The following is a 19,677-nucleotide window of genomic DNA, read 5'->3' as shown; positions in this document are numbered from 1 at the left end:
ATGATTTTGAAGACGTGGGGACCTGAAGAGGACCAGGTTGGTGGCCGGTGGTGTATTTAGTCGTTGCATGTCTTTTTCTCTAGATTTTTTTTTTTTTTTTCAAATTTAATTATTGTTGTGCACCACTTGTAGAAATGGCAATTCAAATTCATTGATGGAATTTATGTCTTGTCAAGTTATATGAGTATATGATTCATTCAATTAATCGTATTAAAATCTTTAATTCTAATACGACTCATTTTATTAATATAACCCGTTTAATAAACATAATTCTCTACGCACCACAAAATCCTTGTTATCCAAAGAGGCTAGATACAATGTTTTTATTTTACAAGTCTTTTTTAAAATCAGTCTTAACCAATACTTAAATCAATCATTTTTTTATATATATATAAAAACAAATTAATAATTAATTAAAATTGTTATGCAGTAGAAGTTCTTGAACGATGACCCAAGCCAATACACGGCCTATGGCCACCAAACCCCAACACCAAATGAAATTGGATACAGGGAAACGTCATCAATGGATTGGGCTTCAACCAAGCAATTGAAGATGATGTGGGCTGTGATTGTGATGGCTTTGAACTTGGCTTTGTGGACTATATAAGACTTGAGAGTGTAAGGGAAAAAATTGATTTTAAATTTTTGATGATTTAAGAGTAGGTGTATTGGGTGTTAATTCAATAATTAAATAAATAAAATGATAGCATAAGTGGTGTGATTTGAGTAATTGATCCAAATCATCATAGGAAATAGAGCACTTTACCCTAAAATTTATACATGTGTTCAATGGTGACTATTTGTAGAGTTGTAGTAAGATATAGGGAAATTTTAAAACAATTGTTTAGGTTTAATTAATGCACTCCATCCCTAAGCTTTTAAAAATCGACTTTTGACTTAAAGTTAGTTGAACAATTTGTCACGTATTAAAATTAATTTTTTATTATCTATAAAAACAATGAATTTTTTTATTATATTCAAGAAAAAAGTGCAAAAACACTAGAAAAATAGTGGTCCAAATATTCGTCCGACTACCCTTAAGTAAGGGGATGAAAATGAAATGGAGAAGATTCATTTAATGTATTTAGGAGATGGAGAGGATCCATTTCCGAGTGGGTAGACAAGCTACCCAAGGAAGACTTTGGAGTGGCTTTGACTAATTCCTCGCCCCAAAGTCCTTCTAGTGTAGTTCAACCATTGCTCAGGGGGATTTTAGGAGGCTCAAAGGACCTCCGATTTAAAGCCACTTTTTAAAAAGATAAATATTATTTAATAGACTACTATACAAGTATCATATAATTATGATGACGTAATAATAACAATTAGTCCTTAATTTTATTTTTTTACAAGTTCTTGTTAATTCAAATGTTAATTTTTATTACTAAGTCATCGTAGTTGTATGACAGTTGTATAACATTCAACTAAATAACATTATTTTTTTAAAAACAAAATTATTCTAAGCACTTTTTTCTTTGAATATAATTACAAGAAGTATATTACAGTGCAATATAATGCCCATATTTAGGGAGTGAGAGATGATTAAAATTCAAATTTCAAATTTCAATCCTCCCTTTTATGTGATTGTTCATCTGCCATAACACTAAAAATATGCCAAATATAAGCATTATATTGCACTGAAACATTTCTCTATTTTTTTAATACATGGCACATGTGACATGGCAAACTGCTTTAACTTGGCATAATCGATTTTAAAAACTTGGGGGAATAATGTCCCTAATAAAGGTCATGGGCTTGTGGCAGCAAAACTATTATTGTTTTTTAGTAATGATAGGGACCATCTTTTTATTTTCATGTGGCTTTCAAAATTACCATTGAATCAAAAATTTAAATGGTTCATTTAAAATTTAATAGTGATTTTGAAAGTCACATTAGTTTTAGGAAGATAACAAAATGGTAAAAAGATAGTCCCTAGCATTATTATTATTTTTTTTCTAATTATTTTATTCCTTCCTTCTCTTCTTGATGGGACTCCAAAACAAGAGTCCAAGTTGCAGAGCTTTGGAATCTACTAACATATTAAGATGCCGATGATAGCAAGGTAAAAGTGGATCGAAACCGAAGCTTCAAACTCAAACAACTATATATATATAAAGTGTGTGTCACGAGCTCCTGACCCATTGGAGTCACATTGCAAAGCTCAACCACGTACAAAACAAGATGTGGCGGAATATACAATGAAAGTACTCTTCAAATATTACGCACACACCAAACCTTGGATATTCCCCCTCTTATCAACCCTTTTTTCGAATTTCCCCTTGGTTCCATGATTAGCATTGTATTCATAAAACAAACCTTTTTGTCCCTTCACCAACACCCTCGTTGTTGATGACATGAGACATCCACTATATATACCCAAAAAGCATAGCCAAAGCAACTTCAAAAAAATCTTCATCTTTAGCTTTGAACCCATTAATCATGGCTAAAGCCACCTTCCCAACCGTGGACAAATGCGCCTCAATAGGCCGGGAGCAGCACACGGTGGTCGCCAACATGGATGGCACATTGCTTAGAGGCCGTAGCTCTTTCCCTTGCTTCACTCTTGTGGCCTTTGAGGTTGGCGGGGTTCTGAGGCTCCTCTTCTTGCTCTTAGCTTCTCCGCTTGCCGGGTTTTTCTATTACATCGTCTTTGAATCTGCGGGGATCCAAATCCTTATCTTTGCGACATTTGTCGGCATGAGAGTGTCGGATATTGAGTCTATGGCACGCGCTGTGCTGCCAAAATTTTACTCTAACGATTTACTCCCATTGACGTGGCGCGTGTTTTCTTCATGCGGGCAAGGGTGCGTACTAACCGCAAACCCAAGAATAACGGTGGAAGCGTTTCTGAAAGATTTCTTGGGAGCCAATTCGGTTTTGGGCACTGAGATAGGAACTTTTAAAGGTAGAGCCACCGGGTTTGTTCTTAAGCCTGGGGTGCTTGTAGGGAAGAACAAGGCAGATGCTCTTAAGAAGGCCTTTGGAGAAACTCAACCAGATATTGGTCTTGGTGATAGGGAAACTGATGCTCCCTTTATGTCATTGTGCAAGGTTTGCAATTATACATACAAAATCAAACACTCACAATGTTTTGCAATCATAAGTTAAAAATCAAACACTTTTTGCTAATCATGATCAAATTTGTTAAAGAAATGATTAAATAATTAAATTTATCACTTACAATTGGACTGAAAAACGCAAGAGCGTTACATAGTGGCACCAAAGCCAGAGGTGAAGGCGGTGACTATTGACAACCTCCCCAAGCCCATTATTTTCCATGATGGCCGCCTCGTCCAAAAGTCCACTCCCATCAGGGCGCCGCTCATCATTCTTTGGATCCCCATAGGCTTCCTGCTAGCCTGTTTGCGGATAGTGGCTGGAGCCCTCCTCCCCATGCCACTAGTCTACTACGCTTTCCGGGCAGTCGGCGTCCGTGTCACTGTCAAAGGCACCCCTCCTCCCTCTGCTAGAAGTCGACCGGCCAATCTGGTGTCCTCTTCGTTTGCTCCCACCGAACCCTCCTCGACCCAATCTTCCTCTCCACCGCCCTCGGGCGCCCCATCCCTGCAGTCACCTACTTGGTCTCCCGGCTCTCTGAGGTCATCTCACCCATCAAGACAGTTCGGCTCAGTCGCAACCGCGCCTCAGACGCCGCCATGATCAAGAAACTCTTGGAAGAAGGCGACCTCGCCATGTGCCCAGAGGGCACAACTAGCCGCGAACCATTTCTGTTAAGGTTCTCAACTTTATTCACCGAACTAACGGACCAACTAGTGCCGGTGGCGATGGTGAACCGGATGAGTATGTTTCACGGAACCAAGGCTCAAGGGTGGAAAGGGATGGACCCGTTTTACTTCTTCATGAATCCTAGCCCAGCATATGAAGTAACATTTTTGAACAAGTTGCCGCTGGAGCTGACATGCACTTCCGGGAAGTCTAGCCACGAGGTGGCAAATTACATACAAAGAGTGATTGCCGCTACTCTTTCCTATGAGTGCACCAGCTTCACCAGGAGAGATAAGTACCGGGCGCTCGCCGGAAACGATGGAACTGTGGCTAAGAAAAAATTACATTATTTTTGGATTGACACAAGAATAACTTGATTGGCTGCATAAACGAGTACTGGTATTGAGACATGAGAATAAGATTATATAGATCAACTCTAACTCGACTTATTTAATTAAACGGGTCGGATCTCTCAACCTTATAATCTACTAATTTTGTGTTAGATTTGTGTCAGGTTTGTGGGCATGTGTTAAAAATTGCAAGCCTCTATATTGTGTGTTGGGTTTGGGTTGTGTCGATGCATGGGTATAAGACTATCTATCATATCAACCATAATCCGATTATTTAATTAAGTGGGTCAGACCTTTCATATACATTATTAATTATTTTTTTCATATATATATATATATATTTAAAAAAAAAAATTAGTTATATTTTCATATTGGTTAAATTACATAAAGAGGGTTTGCAAATAAAGTTTTCCTATAATAATTATAGGTTCCTGTAAAACGACCAAGCGAGTTGTACGTGTTTGTAGTGGCTGCTCATCATGTTTGCCGCTTCTGACTCCGATAACAAGATACCCTTCATCTTCTCGATGCAATCAATTGTATTATCTCACAAATGAAATCAGATTGCAATTGTTTTGTTTGTTTAATTTCTTTTTCTCTGGATTTTCGTTTAATTTGATGAAAACTCTCATATTCTGGGCTTAATCTTAGAGAAAGAATGGACTCCTCCACACTCTCATCCCTTTCTGTAGGGTCATTTTCATCAAGCAGTATAGGAGACTCGGCAGACCTCGAGGCAAATTTGCCACTCAACGATAGGCTTAAGGTCTTCAAGACCTCTCATTTCGACCCCAATGCCTACGTCACCTCCAAATGCCAGACCATGAATGAAAAGGTTCCTCCGGCCATCTCTCTCCGATCCCTTTCTAAATATATGGATTCATATTCAATATATATGGTTGAATTTGCTAGAATACTGATGAACTTTCATATACAATATATGACACTAGGTGTTTGATATTTTGTATTCATTAAAAAGAAAAAAAAAAAAGAAGACGATTGTTAATGAATATAGAGTTGTAATGTGGAGAATTGTTGTGCGAAAGCACACAAGGTTAACTGTTTCGTCCATGGCTGACAGGAGATAAGGCACTTGTGCTCTTACCTTGTTGATCTGAAGAAGGCATCTGCTGAGGAAATGCGTAAAAGTGTTTATGCTAATTATGCAGCCTTCATCCGGTGAGCGTCATTCTTCTAACTTCTAAGTATTTTAAACGAGTTTCAAAGTGATCTCCACATGTCTCAGCTATGGCATATAAGAGAAACTCACATCTCTCAGAACATTTTACGATCTTCTTAAGTGCCTCCCAAAATTCAACATAGGAGTTTCCAAGCAATGTTATGAAATATTTAGCTATCTTGGCATTTCAGTTCCTAGAAAGATCTCTCTACGTTTCAAAAAGCATGCCTCTGTTTTTTTTTTTTTTTTTTTCAATAATAAATCATGATTTCTAATTTAAGTGTCCACATTCATTATTTGTGAACCATCTGTGTTGATTTCATTGGCAGCACATCAAAAGAGATTTCAAATCTTGAGGGTCAGCTTCTCTCGATGAGGAATCTTCTATCCACTCAGGCTGCTCTAGTTCATCGTTTAGTTGAAGGAGTTTGCATTGATTCCCTGCCCACTGGTCCTGAAGATTCAGCTGCAGAGAACATATTGTCCGAAAATAAGGAACTTTCCACAATAGAAAATTGGTTAGTAGAATTTCTGGACACCTTTGAAGTTCTATTGGCTGAGAGAAGAGTGGATGAAGCTTTGGCAGCCTTGGATGAAGGAGAAAGTAAAGTAGAAGAAGCTAATGAGAGGCAAACATTGAGCCAGACCGCTCTCTTATCGCTCCAGACCGCCATCTCCGAACAGAGACAAAATCTAGCTGATCAGCTTGCAGAGATCACCCGCCAGCCTTCTACTCGTGGTGTTGAGATTCGTTCAGCAGTTCTAGCTCTGAAAAAACTAGGGGATGGTCCACGCGCCCACGCGTTGCTACTTAATTCTCACCACCAGAAATTGCAGTTTAATATGCAGAGTCATCGCCCATTGAATGCTTCATCTGGAGCAGCATATACGGCTACACTCTCCCAGCTTGTCTTTTCCACCATTGCACAAGCAGCAAGCGACTCACTGTCAATTTTTGGTGAGGAGCCTGCATATGCTTCTGAGCTTGTTACTTGGGCTGTAAGACAAACTGAAACTTTTGCTATTCTCCTTAAGAGGCATGTTCTAGCCTTCTCAGCAGCTGCCGGGGGCTTAAGAGTTGCTGCCGAGTGTGTTCATATATGCTTGGGTCACTGCTCCTTGCTGGAAGCTCGTGGATTGGCCCTTTCACCTGTCCTATTGAGACTCTTTAGGCCCTGCATTGAACAGGCGTTAAATGCCAGTTTGAAAAGAATTGAACAGAGCAGTGCTGCACTAGCCGCTGCAGATGATTGGTTGCTTGCTTATCCGGTAGCAGGTACACGTCCGGGTTCAACAACATCTCTTAGTAGTATATCCCAGCCAAAAGTTTCAACCAGTGCCCACAGATTCAATTCAATGGTTCAGGTGATTAGTGTTAATTTTTTTTTTTTTTTTTTTTTTTGACTTACTGAATTTTGGTTATAATGTCGGATGAATCATCTGCCGAGCTCCAATATTTTCTTTTTCATTATATATGCACCATACCGGAATCATGCAGGAATTTCTTGAGAATGTGGGACCCCTTGAGAGCCTGCAGTTGGATGGTTCCACATTGGAAGGTGTTTTACAAGTGTTCAACTCCTATGTGAACTTGTTGATAAATGCATTACCAAGTTCAATGGACAATGATGAGGAGAATCAGGAAATTTATGGGAACAAAATTGTTAGGATGGCAGAGACTGAAGCCCAACAGATAGCTTTGCTAGCTAATGCATCATTGTTAGCAGATGAGCTGCTCCCACGTTCTGCCATGAAGCTTTTGCCCCTGCAGCAGACTAGAGGTTCAGACAGGCAGAGCCGTCTGCCGGAGCAAAGGGAATGGAAGAGACGGCTTCAACGCTCAGTTGAGTCCCTGCGAGATAGCTTCTGCAGACATCATGCTCTGGAGCTAATCTTCACAGAAGATGGCGACACTAATGTCAATGCACAAATGTACATAAATATGGACGGTAATGCAGATGAACCTGAATGGTTTCCATCTCCAATTTTTCAGGTAGTTTTCTTTCTGAACTTCAATTTATATTGTGTTAGGTGGAAATGGCTTTTTCTCACAACATATGCCCTGTCCTAGATGCCTTCTATTCATCAAGATCCTATATCTCCTTTCAGGTGCTTTTTACAAAACTCACGCAGATAGCCGGCATTGCAACAGAAATGTTTGTGGGTAGGGAAAGATTTGCAACCGTTCTATTAATGAGACTCACAGAGGCTGTGATCCTGTGGCTTTCTGAAGACCAAACCTTTTGGGAAGATATAGAGAAAGGGCCAAACCCTTTAGGCCCTCTTGGCCTTCAGCAGGTACATTTTCACAACTCCCTCTCCCCCACCAAAGAGAAACAATCCTTCCTTCCTTACCATCTCTCACGTGTTAAAAATGATATATTTTGGTTTCTGCGCAGTTCTATTTGGATATGGAGTTTGTGATACTCTTTTCATCCCAAGGCCGTTACTTGTCTCGGAATCTGCATCAAGTTATCAAGAACATCATAGCTAGAGCTATAGATGCAGTTTCTGTTACTGGATTGGATCCTTACAGGTACATTTAGACAATGGGAATCCTCTTGTTTGATTGATTGAGGCCTTATGAGCAGCAGCCTGCTTATCTTATAAACCATTATATATGCAAAAACGTCCCAAGTACTTAATCATCTGTCTTTGCATGCAGCACATTGCCAGAGGATGACTGGTTTGCTGAGGTTGCTCAAATAGCAATAAAAGTGTTGACCGGGAAAGCCAACTTTGGTAGTGTGGATACCAGCCCCACAGCATCTATATCAGCAAAGTCTATATCATCAGTCTTATCTCATGGTAGTAACTAGAGGATATGTGTATTATGAATAAAAAGAAGCTGCTCTCTGTCATTCATTTCTGCCATGCAATTGATTACTCATCAGCTGTCTATGATCTCTCAAACTTTCCTATAAACTCTACTGGCAATGCATGTGATAGCTTGCTAGGCCTAAATAGAACCCAAACCCATTTTTTCTTACTTTCTGTGGGGTAATGTGGGGTTCTCATTTCATAATTAAAAAAAGAAGTGGAAAAAGAATCCCAATTATTGCATATGCTGATCATGTTGTCTGTTGCCCGGCTGCTAAAATCATCACAACCAAGCCCTTGCTTCTGAATTTCTATTCAATGCGAGTACTGCCTATTCAGCTATTCTCTCCAATAATTCAAGTGATATGCATGGATATTTATTGCTCGAAAACTATGGAATCTCACATGTACTACTTTACTAAGAAAACCCATAAAATTATATGCATAATAATGCTTGAATAAATTTTTTTTGATTTCTCCTGGTAGCATCCAATGCTAAATAACATAGAATATTTTGATCCTTTTCTTGTTTAAAATAGCGGATTAGGTTAAAATTTGACTCCAATCTTATCAAGAAAGAAAAAAGAAAAAAAGAAAAAACTAAAATTTTAAAAAGTTCGAATTGACCCTTGAACTACTTAGTCTATTCACTTTGTCCTTCAAATTCTATAAAAATACAATAATTATTAGATTATAAAAAATAAAAATAAAAAAAATGGTAAAATCCACTTAACCCTCTCAAACTACAACTCCAATGACAATCTACTCCCCAAACTATCAATTACGATAATTTACCCCCCAAACTATCAAAACAATGACAATATATCCCCCAATACTAGCAAAATGACGAAATTACTCATATAAAATTTTCAATAAGACAAAAATAATCTTAAAATTTGAAAAAATTAAATTATATTTTAGTATTTTGTTTTTATTTAAGGGTAATTTCGTCATTTTGTTAAAATTTGGGGTACATTGTCATTGTTTTGATAGTTTAGGAGATAAATTATCGCAATTGATAGTTTGGAAAGTAGATTGTTATTGCGGTGGTAGTTTAAGGGGGTTAAGTAGATTTTACCCTAAAAATAAAAAAATAAAAACTTAGCTCCAGCCACGGAGGCCCACGGCCAAGGGTCCTATGGCTGTGTTTGGCAAAGGGCCAGACTAGACCGAACCCAAAAACTCAAAAAAAAATTCTCAAAATTAATCATAACATTCTTACTTTTTACATCACATCAATCATTTTTTTTTATTATTCAAATAAAAAAATCACTACAAAAGAAATTTTTTTCACTTTTTTATACAAAACATTATTACCTTTTTTTCTCATATCAATCAAATTTCCTATAATACCGTTCAACTTTTTTTCTTTTTTCTTTTTTTCTTTCATTTTATTTCCAAAACACAGCCAATGTGCATGGAAAGTGTGTGCTTTGGCAGCTTAAACAACGCTGACAGCCGTGATCCTTCTTGAAATTCAAAAGATTAATAGATCGGGCCTGTCGTTGGTGCATCAACGACAACAGGAAGCCTCCTCGGGTGTCTGAGGATGGATGTTGTATAATATTCCTATTTCCTACAGCAATGTGGGAGTCGTCAAACTGGGTTTTGAGGGAGAATTATCTAATGTGCTCCGCGACTAGACTGCATCCTATAAATTAGTATCAGATCACCACGTGATTTTGCTTTTGAATTTTGTATTTCATTAGCTGGCATGCTGTCAGTGGGCTGATTTTTAGACGTAAGCAATAGAACCTTTATATTGCACGTGCTGCATCACCCCTCTTGAGCTTCTTGGGAAAGGCGCTTTGGATCCTCTCAAAACTACAGTCAATCCAAGAATTAGTTTAATCATTTTGAAACTATTGGGGGAAGAGATTTCTGCCATTTCTCTACCCACAAACTAAGGACAAAATGATTTAGACACAAATATGCTTTTCAGCAATTCAAACTGTAAAGGAAAAAAGAAGACAAAAAAGAAGAAAAGCAACAGATAGATTTTGGACTAACTGTTGTTCTCTTTCTCTGCTTTAGTCCCTAAACTGGTCGTCAAGCTTCCAAATTCAACTCATTTTTCTTAACCCAGTTGAAATCAGATGAATACCCATGAGAATTTTTTGAAAAGAATGTCTTCTCAGCTGATATGGGTTGTTGTTGTTGTGTTCATTATCACAACACTTGTAGAGGGAAACAGAGGTTTTGGTGAAGGATGCAGCCCCGGTGACCTGAGAGGTCTAGCCAGTTTCAAGGATGGTATTCAAATTGACACATCCGGCCGGCTGGCGAAGTGGGTCGGCCATAGCTGCTGCAAGTGGGAAGGCATTGTCTGTGACAATACAACCGGAAGGGTGGCGGAAATCCGCCTTCCAGGATTCATTTCCACAGAGGAATTCTTATTCCAGTCCCAGATGAAAGGCCGGTTATCTCACTCGATTACACTTCTCACCTCACTTGAAGTCATTGATCTTGGTGGGCTAACTGGTCTGGCCGGAAATATCCCGCCGGAGATTGGGTACCGCCTCCCGAAGCTCCGAAAGCTCTACCTCTTTGGCAACAATCTAACCGGTGCTGTACCAGAAAGCATTGGTAAGCTGTCAGAACTTGAAGAACTTGCTCTGCATGAAAATAGATTATCTGGGTCGCTCCCTCCAAGTCTTGGAAGGCTCAGAAATCTGAAACTACTGCATCTATATTCAAACCAATTCTCTGGTATTATACCTGATTCATTTACAAATATGAGAAATTTGATTCATTTAGATCTTCACAGCAATTCCCTGACTGGTCAAATCCCAGACAGAATTGGTCAGTTGCAGGCTTTGGAAGAGCTCGATCTTTCAAACAATTCCTTAAGTGGGAAAATTCCTCGGTCACTAACTAATTTAACCGCCATTTCAGTTTTGTACTTAGACACCAACCATCTTGAGGGAGCAATCCAATTTCCATCAATTTCAGGTCAGATGCCTTCTCTTGCCTTTCTAAGGCTTCAAAACAACCGCCTTACTGGAAGGATACCACTCAGCTTTGGATATCTGGTATCCCTCCAAAGAGTCTCTCTAGCAAACAACCACCTTTTCGGTCCAGTTCCCTCTACTTTGGGGAACTCAATAGCTTTGACAGAGCTATATCTTGATGGCAACCGGTTATCTGGCAGGATACCAAAATCAATCAGTCAGCTTTCTGGGCTTATTGTCTTGCGCATTTCTCATAATTGGATCCTGGGGCCATTGCCTCAAGAGATGTCATCCCTCCAAAATCTTCAAATGCTTGATCTTTCATTCAACCGTTTGAACCTCTCCACTATCCCACAGTGGCTGGCAGAATTGCCATCTCTTTCTCGGATCTTCTTGGCAGGTTGTGGAATCCAAGGAAAAATTCCGGCGTTCCTGCGAACGACTCCAAATCCGATACAGGAGCTGGACTTATCAGCTAACCATCTCACTGGAAGCATTCCAGAATGGCTTGGAAGCCTCACTCAGCTCTACTCATTAAACCTCTCTAAGAACTCACTTGTGTCAAATATCCCCGACTCAGTTACAAGCTTGCATGATTTGGGTGTGCTTGATCTCCATTCAAACAAGTTAACAGGCACCATAAATCAGGTTTTCCAGATAGGACACAGGTTTTCTGATGGATCACTAACATACATTGATCTTTCTGATAACAGCTTCTCAGGTGGAATTGAGCAAATCAGTATTGGATCACAAATTGGGATTCAGTTTCTTAATGTATCACAAAACTTTTTGGAAGGCAGACTACCAACTAGCATGGGGAGATTGAAATTAATGAGAAGTTTGGATTTGAGCTACAATAAGTTAGGCTTCAACTTGCCAGGGGCTCTAGGAAATCTAAGCTTGTTAGAAACGCTGAAGCTGCAGAAAAACCACTTCTCTGGTAATATACCAAATGGGTTTTTGAAGTTGAGAAAGCTCAAGGAATTGAACTTATCACATAATCTATTGGTGGGGGAAATTCCTCTGGGTAAACCTCTAAGTGACTTTCCGGAGAGTGCCTATTCTGGAAACAAAGGATTATGTGGGAAGCCTCTTACTCCTTGTAAGCTCTGAGGTTTGATTATAATTCTTAAATATGTGATTGTTTCTCCGACTGATTCTAGGCTTCTAGCTATACTCTTTTCATTTTATAATTTATTTGGAAATTTTCGTTCATTCTATACATGGGCAAGGATGCAGGACAAATGTGTATCATAACAGTGCATCAGGGAAGAGAAATATTTTTGCACTTCTAATATTACATTTCCCCCTTTTCATGTGCCAAAGACCACAAAGAACATTTATTTAATTTGAGAATCATCATAAAATAATGACAAAACATAACTAAGGGTATGATAGGCGTACTTATGCCTTTTAATCCTATATGTGTGTTGTATAGGCTCAAACTCCCATTCAACAAATGAAATTTAACGCGTAAAATATTTAATTGATATGAGAGGTAAATTGTGAAGTCAGAATTCAAACTCATGATCTCTATCTCTGATTCTGTGTTAAATAACTACTTATCTCAAAAGTTTAAGCGAATAAATTTTTTTAAAAAAAAAACATTTAATTTATATTCTTACATTCCAATAAACCTGTCGTTTGTGCTTCTCAGGCTCGTCGCTATATTGTTTGGAAATGATATGGCTAGTTTCTTGAATTATATCAACCCTTAATTTCTCATAAGAAGGAAAAAAAAATGGTGACATAGCTACAATCACCACATAGATCCAGCTACTCTTTCTATGTCTCCCATTTATTTTGCAAAAATTGGGCATAGGCTTCTGATTCATGTTGCTGCCTTTAATTATTGGAGATGAGGAGAGATAATACAAGTGCACAAGAAACGCAACAGGAATTTCTTTGAAATTAGCCTTCATTAATTATTAACTATATCCTCACATTGTTTTAGCAATTGTAGTAATTTCAAAGGGGTTCTTGACTAAACCCCAGTTGATGGTATTTCGTGTAGTCAATTCCATTTAGCCGTACACAACACAATATCTGCTCTGGCAACTCTTCAGCTTTGTTGGCCTGTTTTAGAATCAATAGAGAAAGCATAGATGAATAAGGCTTTTACAAAGCCAGCATCCATGGAAGAAAAATCCATGATAAAGAGAAAAAACAAAAAACAAAAACAGAAACAAAACTTGCCTGAATTGTGAGGCCAACATCCAAGATGCAGAGCTTTAGTCTGTCTAGGAATGCTTCAAACCCTTTCCTTGAGATATAGCTGAATCTGTGCATATCCAAATCAATCTCCCAGTAATTTTCTCCCTATAAACAATAGGTAAACACTGTCAGTATTCTTAGTCTTTTGTCATCCAATGTTGTTTGGATTTTCTCGAATAGGTTTTCAAGGAAAACTTCGCCACAGAAAATAAATAGAATATTTTAAGGTCTTGTATTGAAGAGCAAAGACTGGCATAACTCACACATTGGACTTATTTCAATTACTACGTAAAACATGATGGATGCAAACTTACCAAGTAGAACGAGTGTTGAGGTCGTGAAAGAACAGGTTTTTCATTATAAGCCTGCATAAGCTTCCGCTCTGGTGCACTCAAATGAAGATCTTCCACATTTACAACACGGCCCAATATCTTCAGCCTTTCCCGAAAGGGTGCAATTGTATCTACAGGAAAACCTTTGACCTTTTCAACTTCGTCGTCTATTATCCTCTGTTCGAAATCATAGATAATCAGAAAGAATCGAAAATTACTTCCGATTTTCATTATAAGTTCTTAACATCTTATCAAACACAAAACAGAGAAGATATGCTGTCTGACAGAAAAGCAACACAAGAAAATTGCAATGTGCCTTAAATTAACAGTCTACAATATGAAAATTGAGAACATCACTCTATAAGAAGAGTGCATGGGTGTGAAAATGATAGAGCTTATCTTATCATTATAAGAAGCAATAAGACTACAGTGCAAAGTTACTACTGCTCCAATTTTTTATTTTTTACATAACATTTGCTCCATCTTACTCTGATACTTTCTTGAAAACTGGCTGGAAGCTCCTTAGAGTAACTTTCAGAAAGCTTAAAGTACAAAACAAAACTCATTCCTTCTCCATCAGCTTCACCTTGAAAAAGTGCGGTAGGGTACAATGGAATCTGTAAAATCCACAAGGGCCAGTATCAGAATACATGAAAAGACCAAATAAGAAACTAAAAAAAGAAAATCTTCTTCTCAAGCAAATATGCAGTTAGAAACTTCAACCAATATTTAAAAGGTTTGAAAGACTCTTGCCTGGATGAGGCTTTTCCTGGGGAGAGTTTCTGTGATACAAAGTACTTCATGATTTACATGGATAATTTGAAATGCTATGCAGCCAAGAAACACGATGTAAATAAAAAGAGCTGAACTGATCCGAGAATGTTGAGAAGCAATGAAAACAAACAGAAACTTGGAGAGTGAATCCCAAACCCCCTCCCCCCCCCCAAAAAAAAAAGTTAGGAAAAAAAGATAAATAGACTGTCAGTTTTGGTTTGCTCGTGCAACAAAACTATGAATTTGCACCAATAAGAATTAGAGAAGAGACTCAGGTTAATGACACTACGAGGACAAGGGAAAGGGACCAATAAAAAAGAAGTCCTTCCAATCTTTTAAGAGAGAAAAAGTGAAAGAGACGAAGAGAGAGTAAGACTCGTCACATTACAGATCTTTACGAGACTAAAATGGCTTTAGAGCACCAAGAAAAAAGAAGTCCTTCAATCTTTTAAGAGTGAAAAAGTGAAAGAGACAAATAGAGAGTAAGACTCATCACATTACAGATCTTTACGAGACTAAAACGGCTTTTATTAACAGGTCAAATAGTCGGTTTAGGGCTTTGTCGAATCAAGCTGTTATCTTTCAAATGAATTAATTAGTAGAAAGCAAGCTTTTGTTAATTTCATTAATGAACTGGAGGGATCTATATTAACTACCCACCCCAATTTTTTTTTTCAAAAAAAAAAAAAAAAACTAATAAAATGAAAGAGGTCACTTTTTTTTAAAAAAAAAAAAATTGCAAAGCTGGCAACTTTAGAAACTAAAATATGTCCTCAAGGAGTAGTTCAATCGGTTGTGAACCACACCTCATGAAGCGGAGGTCACAAGTTCGAATCCCCTCAAAAAAAAAAAAAAACTAAAATATAAACATTAAGCTTCCAAGAGAGGGAAAAAAATTAATAAAACAAGCAAGATGTATTTTCTGTAGGCCACCATGGGCCTTGCAGTGGATGGGGTCTAAGGCTGGAATACTGCTTAGCAGAAAGAGGGGAAGAGTTTAAAAATTGTTCTGCAAGTCTGCAATTGTGAAATTGTTTTTAAGAAATTTAAAATTCTTAATTTTTTTTCGACAATTTTCAACCAAAATTGAAAACAAATAATCAGGTCATCTGATTCTTGAAAACGCAAGCCAGACTGCCAGCAAAGTGAAAAAACTGGGGAAGGTTATATCCACAACAGGGATCAAGAGTCCCAGGAGCTTAACAACATCTTCACCCTCTAAGCCTCTAATGGCTAATAAGAATAGAAAGAGACATGCTGGCTTCCTCACACAAAACAGAGAGCCATCAAAAACAGAAAGAATGTATACCTGGACATTTACAACAAGGATAGGTGGTGGGAAGGTTCCAGAAGAATTAATAACAGGGAGTTCCACTAAACGAGCTATATGATCTATTTTCCTCTGAGATAAGAAAACATCAACACCAAAGGGATAATATGCAGCATAATCGGAAGCAGCATCCTTCTTCTTGTCCCTGCCACGCAAAAGACCAAATTCTAAGTGAATGGTTGAATATGAAGAGAGCTCCATTAGTAAAAGATCCAACTAATATAAGCCCCATTGCAAGGCTATATGAACTTTACATGTAAGTGCATGCTTGAGTTAGTACAATCAGTATTTTGATATGTAGACATATGTATGCAATTAGGCATATGTATACACATGCATGTATTTGTCCACATACTTAAATATATGAAGCAGTTAATCAGAGTCTTACCTAAAATAATTCACCCCCCGAACTTTGAAAATTTTTGGCTCAATATTTGACCAAGAATCAAGCATTTTCTTGTCTATTGGGCAAAACGGTACCTGGGAACCTGCTATTGGTCTTTGCAGAAGCATTTTTGAGGACACTGAAATCATACGCAGAAATAACTAGTGATTAGTCGCACACATTTGTACTTCTTTTTAAAGGGCCCAAAATGCTACAGATGTTTGTGTTGTGTGTGTGTGTGTGCGTGCATGTATTTATGCATGTATAAATAAACACTACCGTATCAATAAGATTTATTTATAGAAAGATATATTTGGAATAACAAATCTATTTAATAAAACAAAATTGTAAAAGCAACTATGATAAACTGCACTCTATATATGATCTCCCAATGTAAAGACGAATTTTCTGTGGCTTCTATTTTGCATCCAAATGAAATTAATATGTCAAAACTTGAAACTCTCGATACTCACATAGAACGCCATTAGCATTCGCTTCTCTCCATCTGAAGGAAAGTTTTGAGGTAGTCTTTCTTCTTGAACTTGGGGGACAAGGGCTAGATGATCTTCTCTTTTCAACAGCAGGAACAGTGGATGGAAGACAAGGTAAACAATTGCTTGGAAGAATCCCACAGTTATCTAAAATTCCTTCCCCCTTGCCAAGACTTCCATCAGCAGACGAGGAGATTTCGTCAAGGTACACAGGTTGGTTTGCATCATTTAGAGGTCCATCACATCTGGGTTGTGAATCAAAATCATCGGAATTTGTCAAGACCAGAAAATTTTGTGTTTTAGAAACCTCACAAACAGAGTTGCGTTCAGAACTCCCAGTTGACAAACGCCCTGGTTTCTGGATATGACTAGTGGAAGAAGCATGATGGTTATTGACATTACAGTCTCCATGATTGACATCTCTCAGAGATGAAATACTTGATCTGGATGTACCTTCAAAGCCACTCAGAGATAACAAGTCTGCAGATATTATAAGAAAAATATAAGCATATCTCATATCTCAGAAAGAGAAGGAAAAGAAACTTCATATGTAACACTGACTTTAAATATCGACAAAAGCATACCATCTGGAACACTTTGGTAATCTTCATCACAGTCAGACTCTAATATTGCTACTGGATCAAACCATGCATCTTCAAAACTTCCTGCTGATGTCACTACATTGAACAGAATCAGGGGAATGGTATAAGAAAAATTGCAGCTAAATGTAAATGGACAATGAGATACATAATAACATAACATAGCGAATCTTATGTTGGTAAAAATGGAAAAAGTTTCAGAACAGAGAAAACAGAAGAATAAAAAAGCAAATAAACTACAACGAAAATTCCAAATTTACATCATGCATTGAAAGAAAGAAGCCAAAAGTTATTTTCTTCCTGGGAAAGGACCAAAAAAAAAAAAAAAGGATTGTCCTCCAATATTTTCCAAGTGGCTGATGAAGTGGATTTGTTGGCGCAGTCAATGACCATTTTATATAGTCTATCAGCTGCAGTTAAACAACTAATAAACAACCACATGCATTAATTGTCCATCAAAAGAAAGAAAGAAAGAAAGAAAAAAAAAAAAAAATCAAGTTCCATGTCACTCTGGTGTTCATGTAACTATTTTTCAGTAGATCATAAGATAGATTTCTAAAGGACTATAAGTAAAGAATGATCATGATATATATTTCTAAGGGACAATGACCTATCTAAAGAAGTTTAAAAGAAAAAGAAAAAAATTCATGGCAAAGAAAAGTGATTTGATGCTCAGATCCTGAATTGTCATTATCTGTAATTAGATTTAAGCTTCTTCAGTGGCAAAACTTGTGTCATTAATTGCAAATGTTTTTCTTGATGGCTCATTCTTTCCTTTAAAAACTTAATCACAGCAAGCAATGCCAACATGTTAAGTCAATGAGAAGGTCCAATTTTCTAAATTATAATTCTCATGTTACATTCTCACTGCAAAACATTTACATTGTTAGCCGTTTACTTTAGCAAGCCTCCAACATGGACAGCTTTCTTTCTATAAGTAGGAACCAATTTAGGTATTTAGCTAATCAACATTCACTCCTATGACTGTCCTGTCTAAATATACAAAATATCAAAAGTTCATTGGCTACTTCCCCAAAACCATTATAACATTTCAAAAATTCAACGCCACAGTCTCTTAGAAAGGCTAACCACATCGCTTTTTGATCCAAGCATATTCAAATTCAGGCCGAAAAAGCCCGTTGCAAAAGCCATCTCTTACAACAAATATCACATTGCAGGTTTTTTAACTTTTAACCTCTACAAAAGACCATTTCTGGTTCTTCCTTTTGATCCATGGACCCTTAAACCGTATTGCTTTTGATTCAACCACAGTGAACTTCAGATCCAAAAAACCAGTTGGCAAAGCACGAAGCCATATAATATCAAATTATAGGGATTTCATACTTATACCCTATGAAAAGGACAATTGACGGTGCTTTGCACATCAAGAATCTTGGGCAAAGTGATCTATCTTCCAGCTATCAAGAACAATCAAATTCATAAAATTGCCATCCGGATCGACATTCAATTTAAAATTTAGCCTAACCTCCTCCTAATCAACCACATTCTCTTTAAATATCAAATTAAACAGAAATTAAGCAACTAGAATTATCCTCAACTTCTGAGCTTACCGAGAATTTTTGTGTAAAGAAAATGCAGATAGCCAGGTTCATGTTGGCAAGATATATATCAAAACCTCACATAAAGAATATCTTGCTTTGCATAAAGCTGAAGCAAAAGACGCTAACTAAAAATTTACGTGTACTTTACCCCCAGTATCCTATCCTCACACAACGCAACAATTGACCCGCTTTTGCAGAGAAATGACACTTTTTAACCAGACCACCCCCATAACACAAGCGCATTTGATGCTAACAGATTAACTGCCTCACAGCATTTCCAAAACCCGTCCTCCGACAATCCAAAACCTGCCTTCTAATCCAAACCATAAACGCAATCAACAGAAACATTCCAACACCAAAACCCATCAAACAAATCCATCCAAAAACACAAACCCAGAATTAAATTCAACAAAAATAAATAAATAAAATTAATCTCCATCTTTTTCACAATCTCCATTGAAGAACATGCTAATTGGAGAGAGAGAGAGAGAGAGAGAGAGAGACCTGGGTTGGCGCAGGACCGATCAGATGGTGCGGACCTATCAACCTTGTCCTGTGATCCCTCAGACAACCGAGAAGGCACTCTTCGTCCGAGTCCTGGTCTCCTCCTCTTACGGGTCTTGTTCTTGGACGACCGGCTCAATCTCCCTCCCACGCACCCGTCAGGGGTGGACACGCACGCCCCCATATCTCGCTCTCAGATCAACCACCCACCCCTGCAACCACCACCATTCCCTTCAAGACACAGAAAGAAAGACGAAATCTAGATAGAGAAAGAGAGGGTGAATTTCTAGTGCGAGAGAGAGTTGAGCTCAAGCTACCGCTTGTTGTTGTAAATGCTTTTCTCTAATCTCTTGGGTGCTCCTAGCGAAAAGCAAGTCAATCAAATGGGGGTTGGTGGGGACACCCGGACACGCAGTGACGGCACAGTTGGCTGTTGTTGGGATTGGTGGGACTCGGGGGGGA

At 38.0% G+C, this 19,677-nt stretch overlaps 4 protein-coding genes across 5 annotated transcripts; 3 read left to right on the top strand and 1 right to left on the bottom strand.

Annotated features, from left to right (window-relative positions):
• The first annotated feature begins 2,436 nt into the window (after positions 1–2,436).
• Positions 2,437–4,100, top strand: LOC132179679 (glycerol-3-phosphate acyltransferase RAM2-like). Its single transcript, XM_088515712.1, is given in 3 exon segments — positions 2,437–3,048; positions 3,202–3,463; positions 3,466–4,100. Coding segments are annotated over 3 exon segments (1,509 nt in total).
• Positions 4,101–4,555: 455 nt separating this feature from the next.
• LOC132179381 (Vps51/Vps67 family (components of vesicular transport) protein) lies at positions 4,556–8,247 on the top strand. The gene is made up of 7 exons (XM_059592098.2): positions 4,556–4,908; positions 5,155–5,252; positions 5,583–6,618; positions 6,752–7,246; positions 7,363–7,551; positions 7,653–7,789; positions 7,919–8,247. Exons 1-7 carry the CDS (start codon positions 4,732–4,734, stop codon positions 8,070–8,072), a joined length of 2,286 nt encoding a protein of 761 aa, XP_059448081.2. The 5' UTR covers positions 4,556–4,731; the 3' UTR covers positions 8,073–8,247.
• Positions 8,248–9,924: 1,677 nt separating this feature from the next.
• Positions 9,925–12,304, top strand: LOC132178985 (uncharacterized). The gene has a single exon (XM_059591585.2). It carries the CDS (start codon positions 10,170–10,172, stop codon positions 12,135–12,137), a length of 1,968 nt encoding a protein of 655 aa, XP_059447568.2. The 5' UTR covers positions 9,925–10,169; the 3' UTR covers positions 12,138–12,304.
• A 589-nt stretch (positions 12,305–12,893) lies between these two features.
• On the bottom strand, positions 12,894–19,677 carry LOC132179678 (uncharacterized). 2 transcript variants are annotated; one of them, XM_059592433.2, is made up of 10 exons: positions 19,533–19,677; positions 19,216–19,427; positions 17,135–17,227; positions 16,533–17,030; positions 16,063–16,198; positions 15,654–15,819; positions 14,059–14,187; positions 13,553–13,747; positions 13,221–13,343; positions 12,894–13,100 (listed from the first exon to the last, which is right to left on the bottom strand). In XM_059592433.2, the coding sequence occupies exons 2-10, from the start codon at positions 19,397–19,399 to the stop codon at positions 12,993–12,995; spliced, it is 1,632 nt and encodes a 543-aa protein (XP_059448416.2). In that variant the 5' UTR covers positions 19,400–19,427; positions 19,533–19,677; the 3' UTR covers positions 12,894–12,992. The 2 variants fall into 2 exon arrangements, with proteins under 2 accessions (XP_059448416.2, XP_088371548.1); XM_088515422.1 differs by having other exon boundaries at positions 19,216–19,677.

This window comes from Corylus avellana, chromosome 4, assembly GCF_965113065.1.
Source record: "Corylus avellana chromosome 4, dhCorAvel1.hap1.2, whole genome shotgun sequence".
In the NCBI taxonomy this organism is placed as follows: Eukaryota; Viridiplantae; Streptophyta; class Magnoliopsida; order Fagales; family Betulaceae; genus Corylus; species Corylus avellana.
Note: the sequence above shows the minus strand (reverse complement) of the source record. Positions and strands in the feature narration are given on the sequence as shown.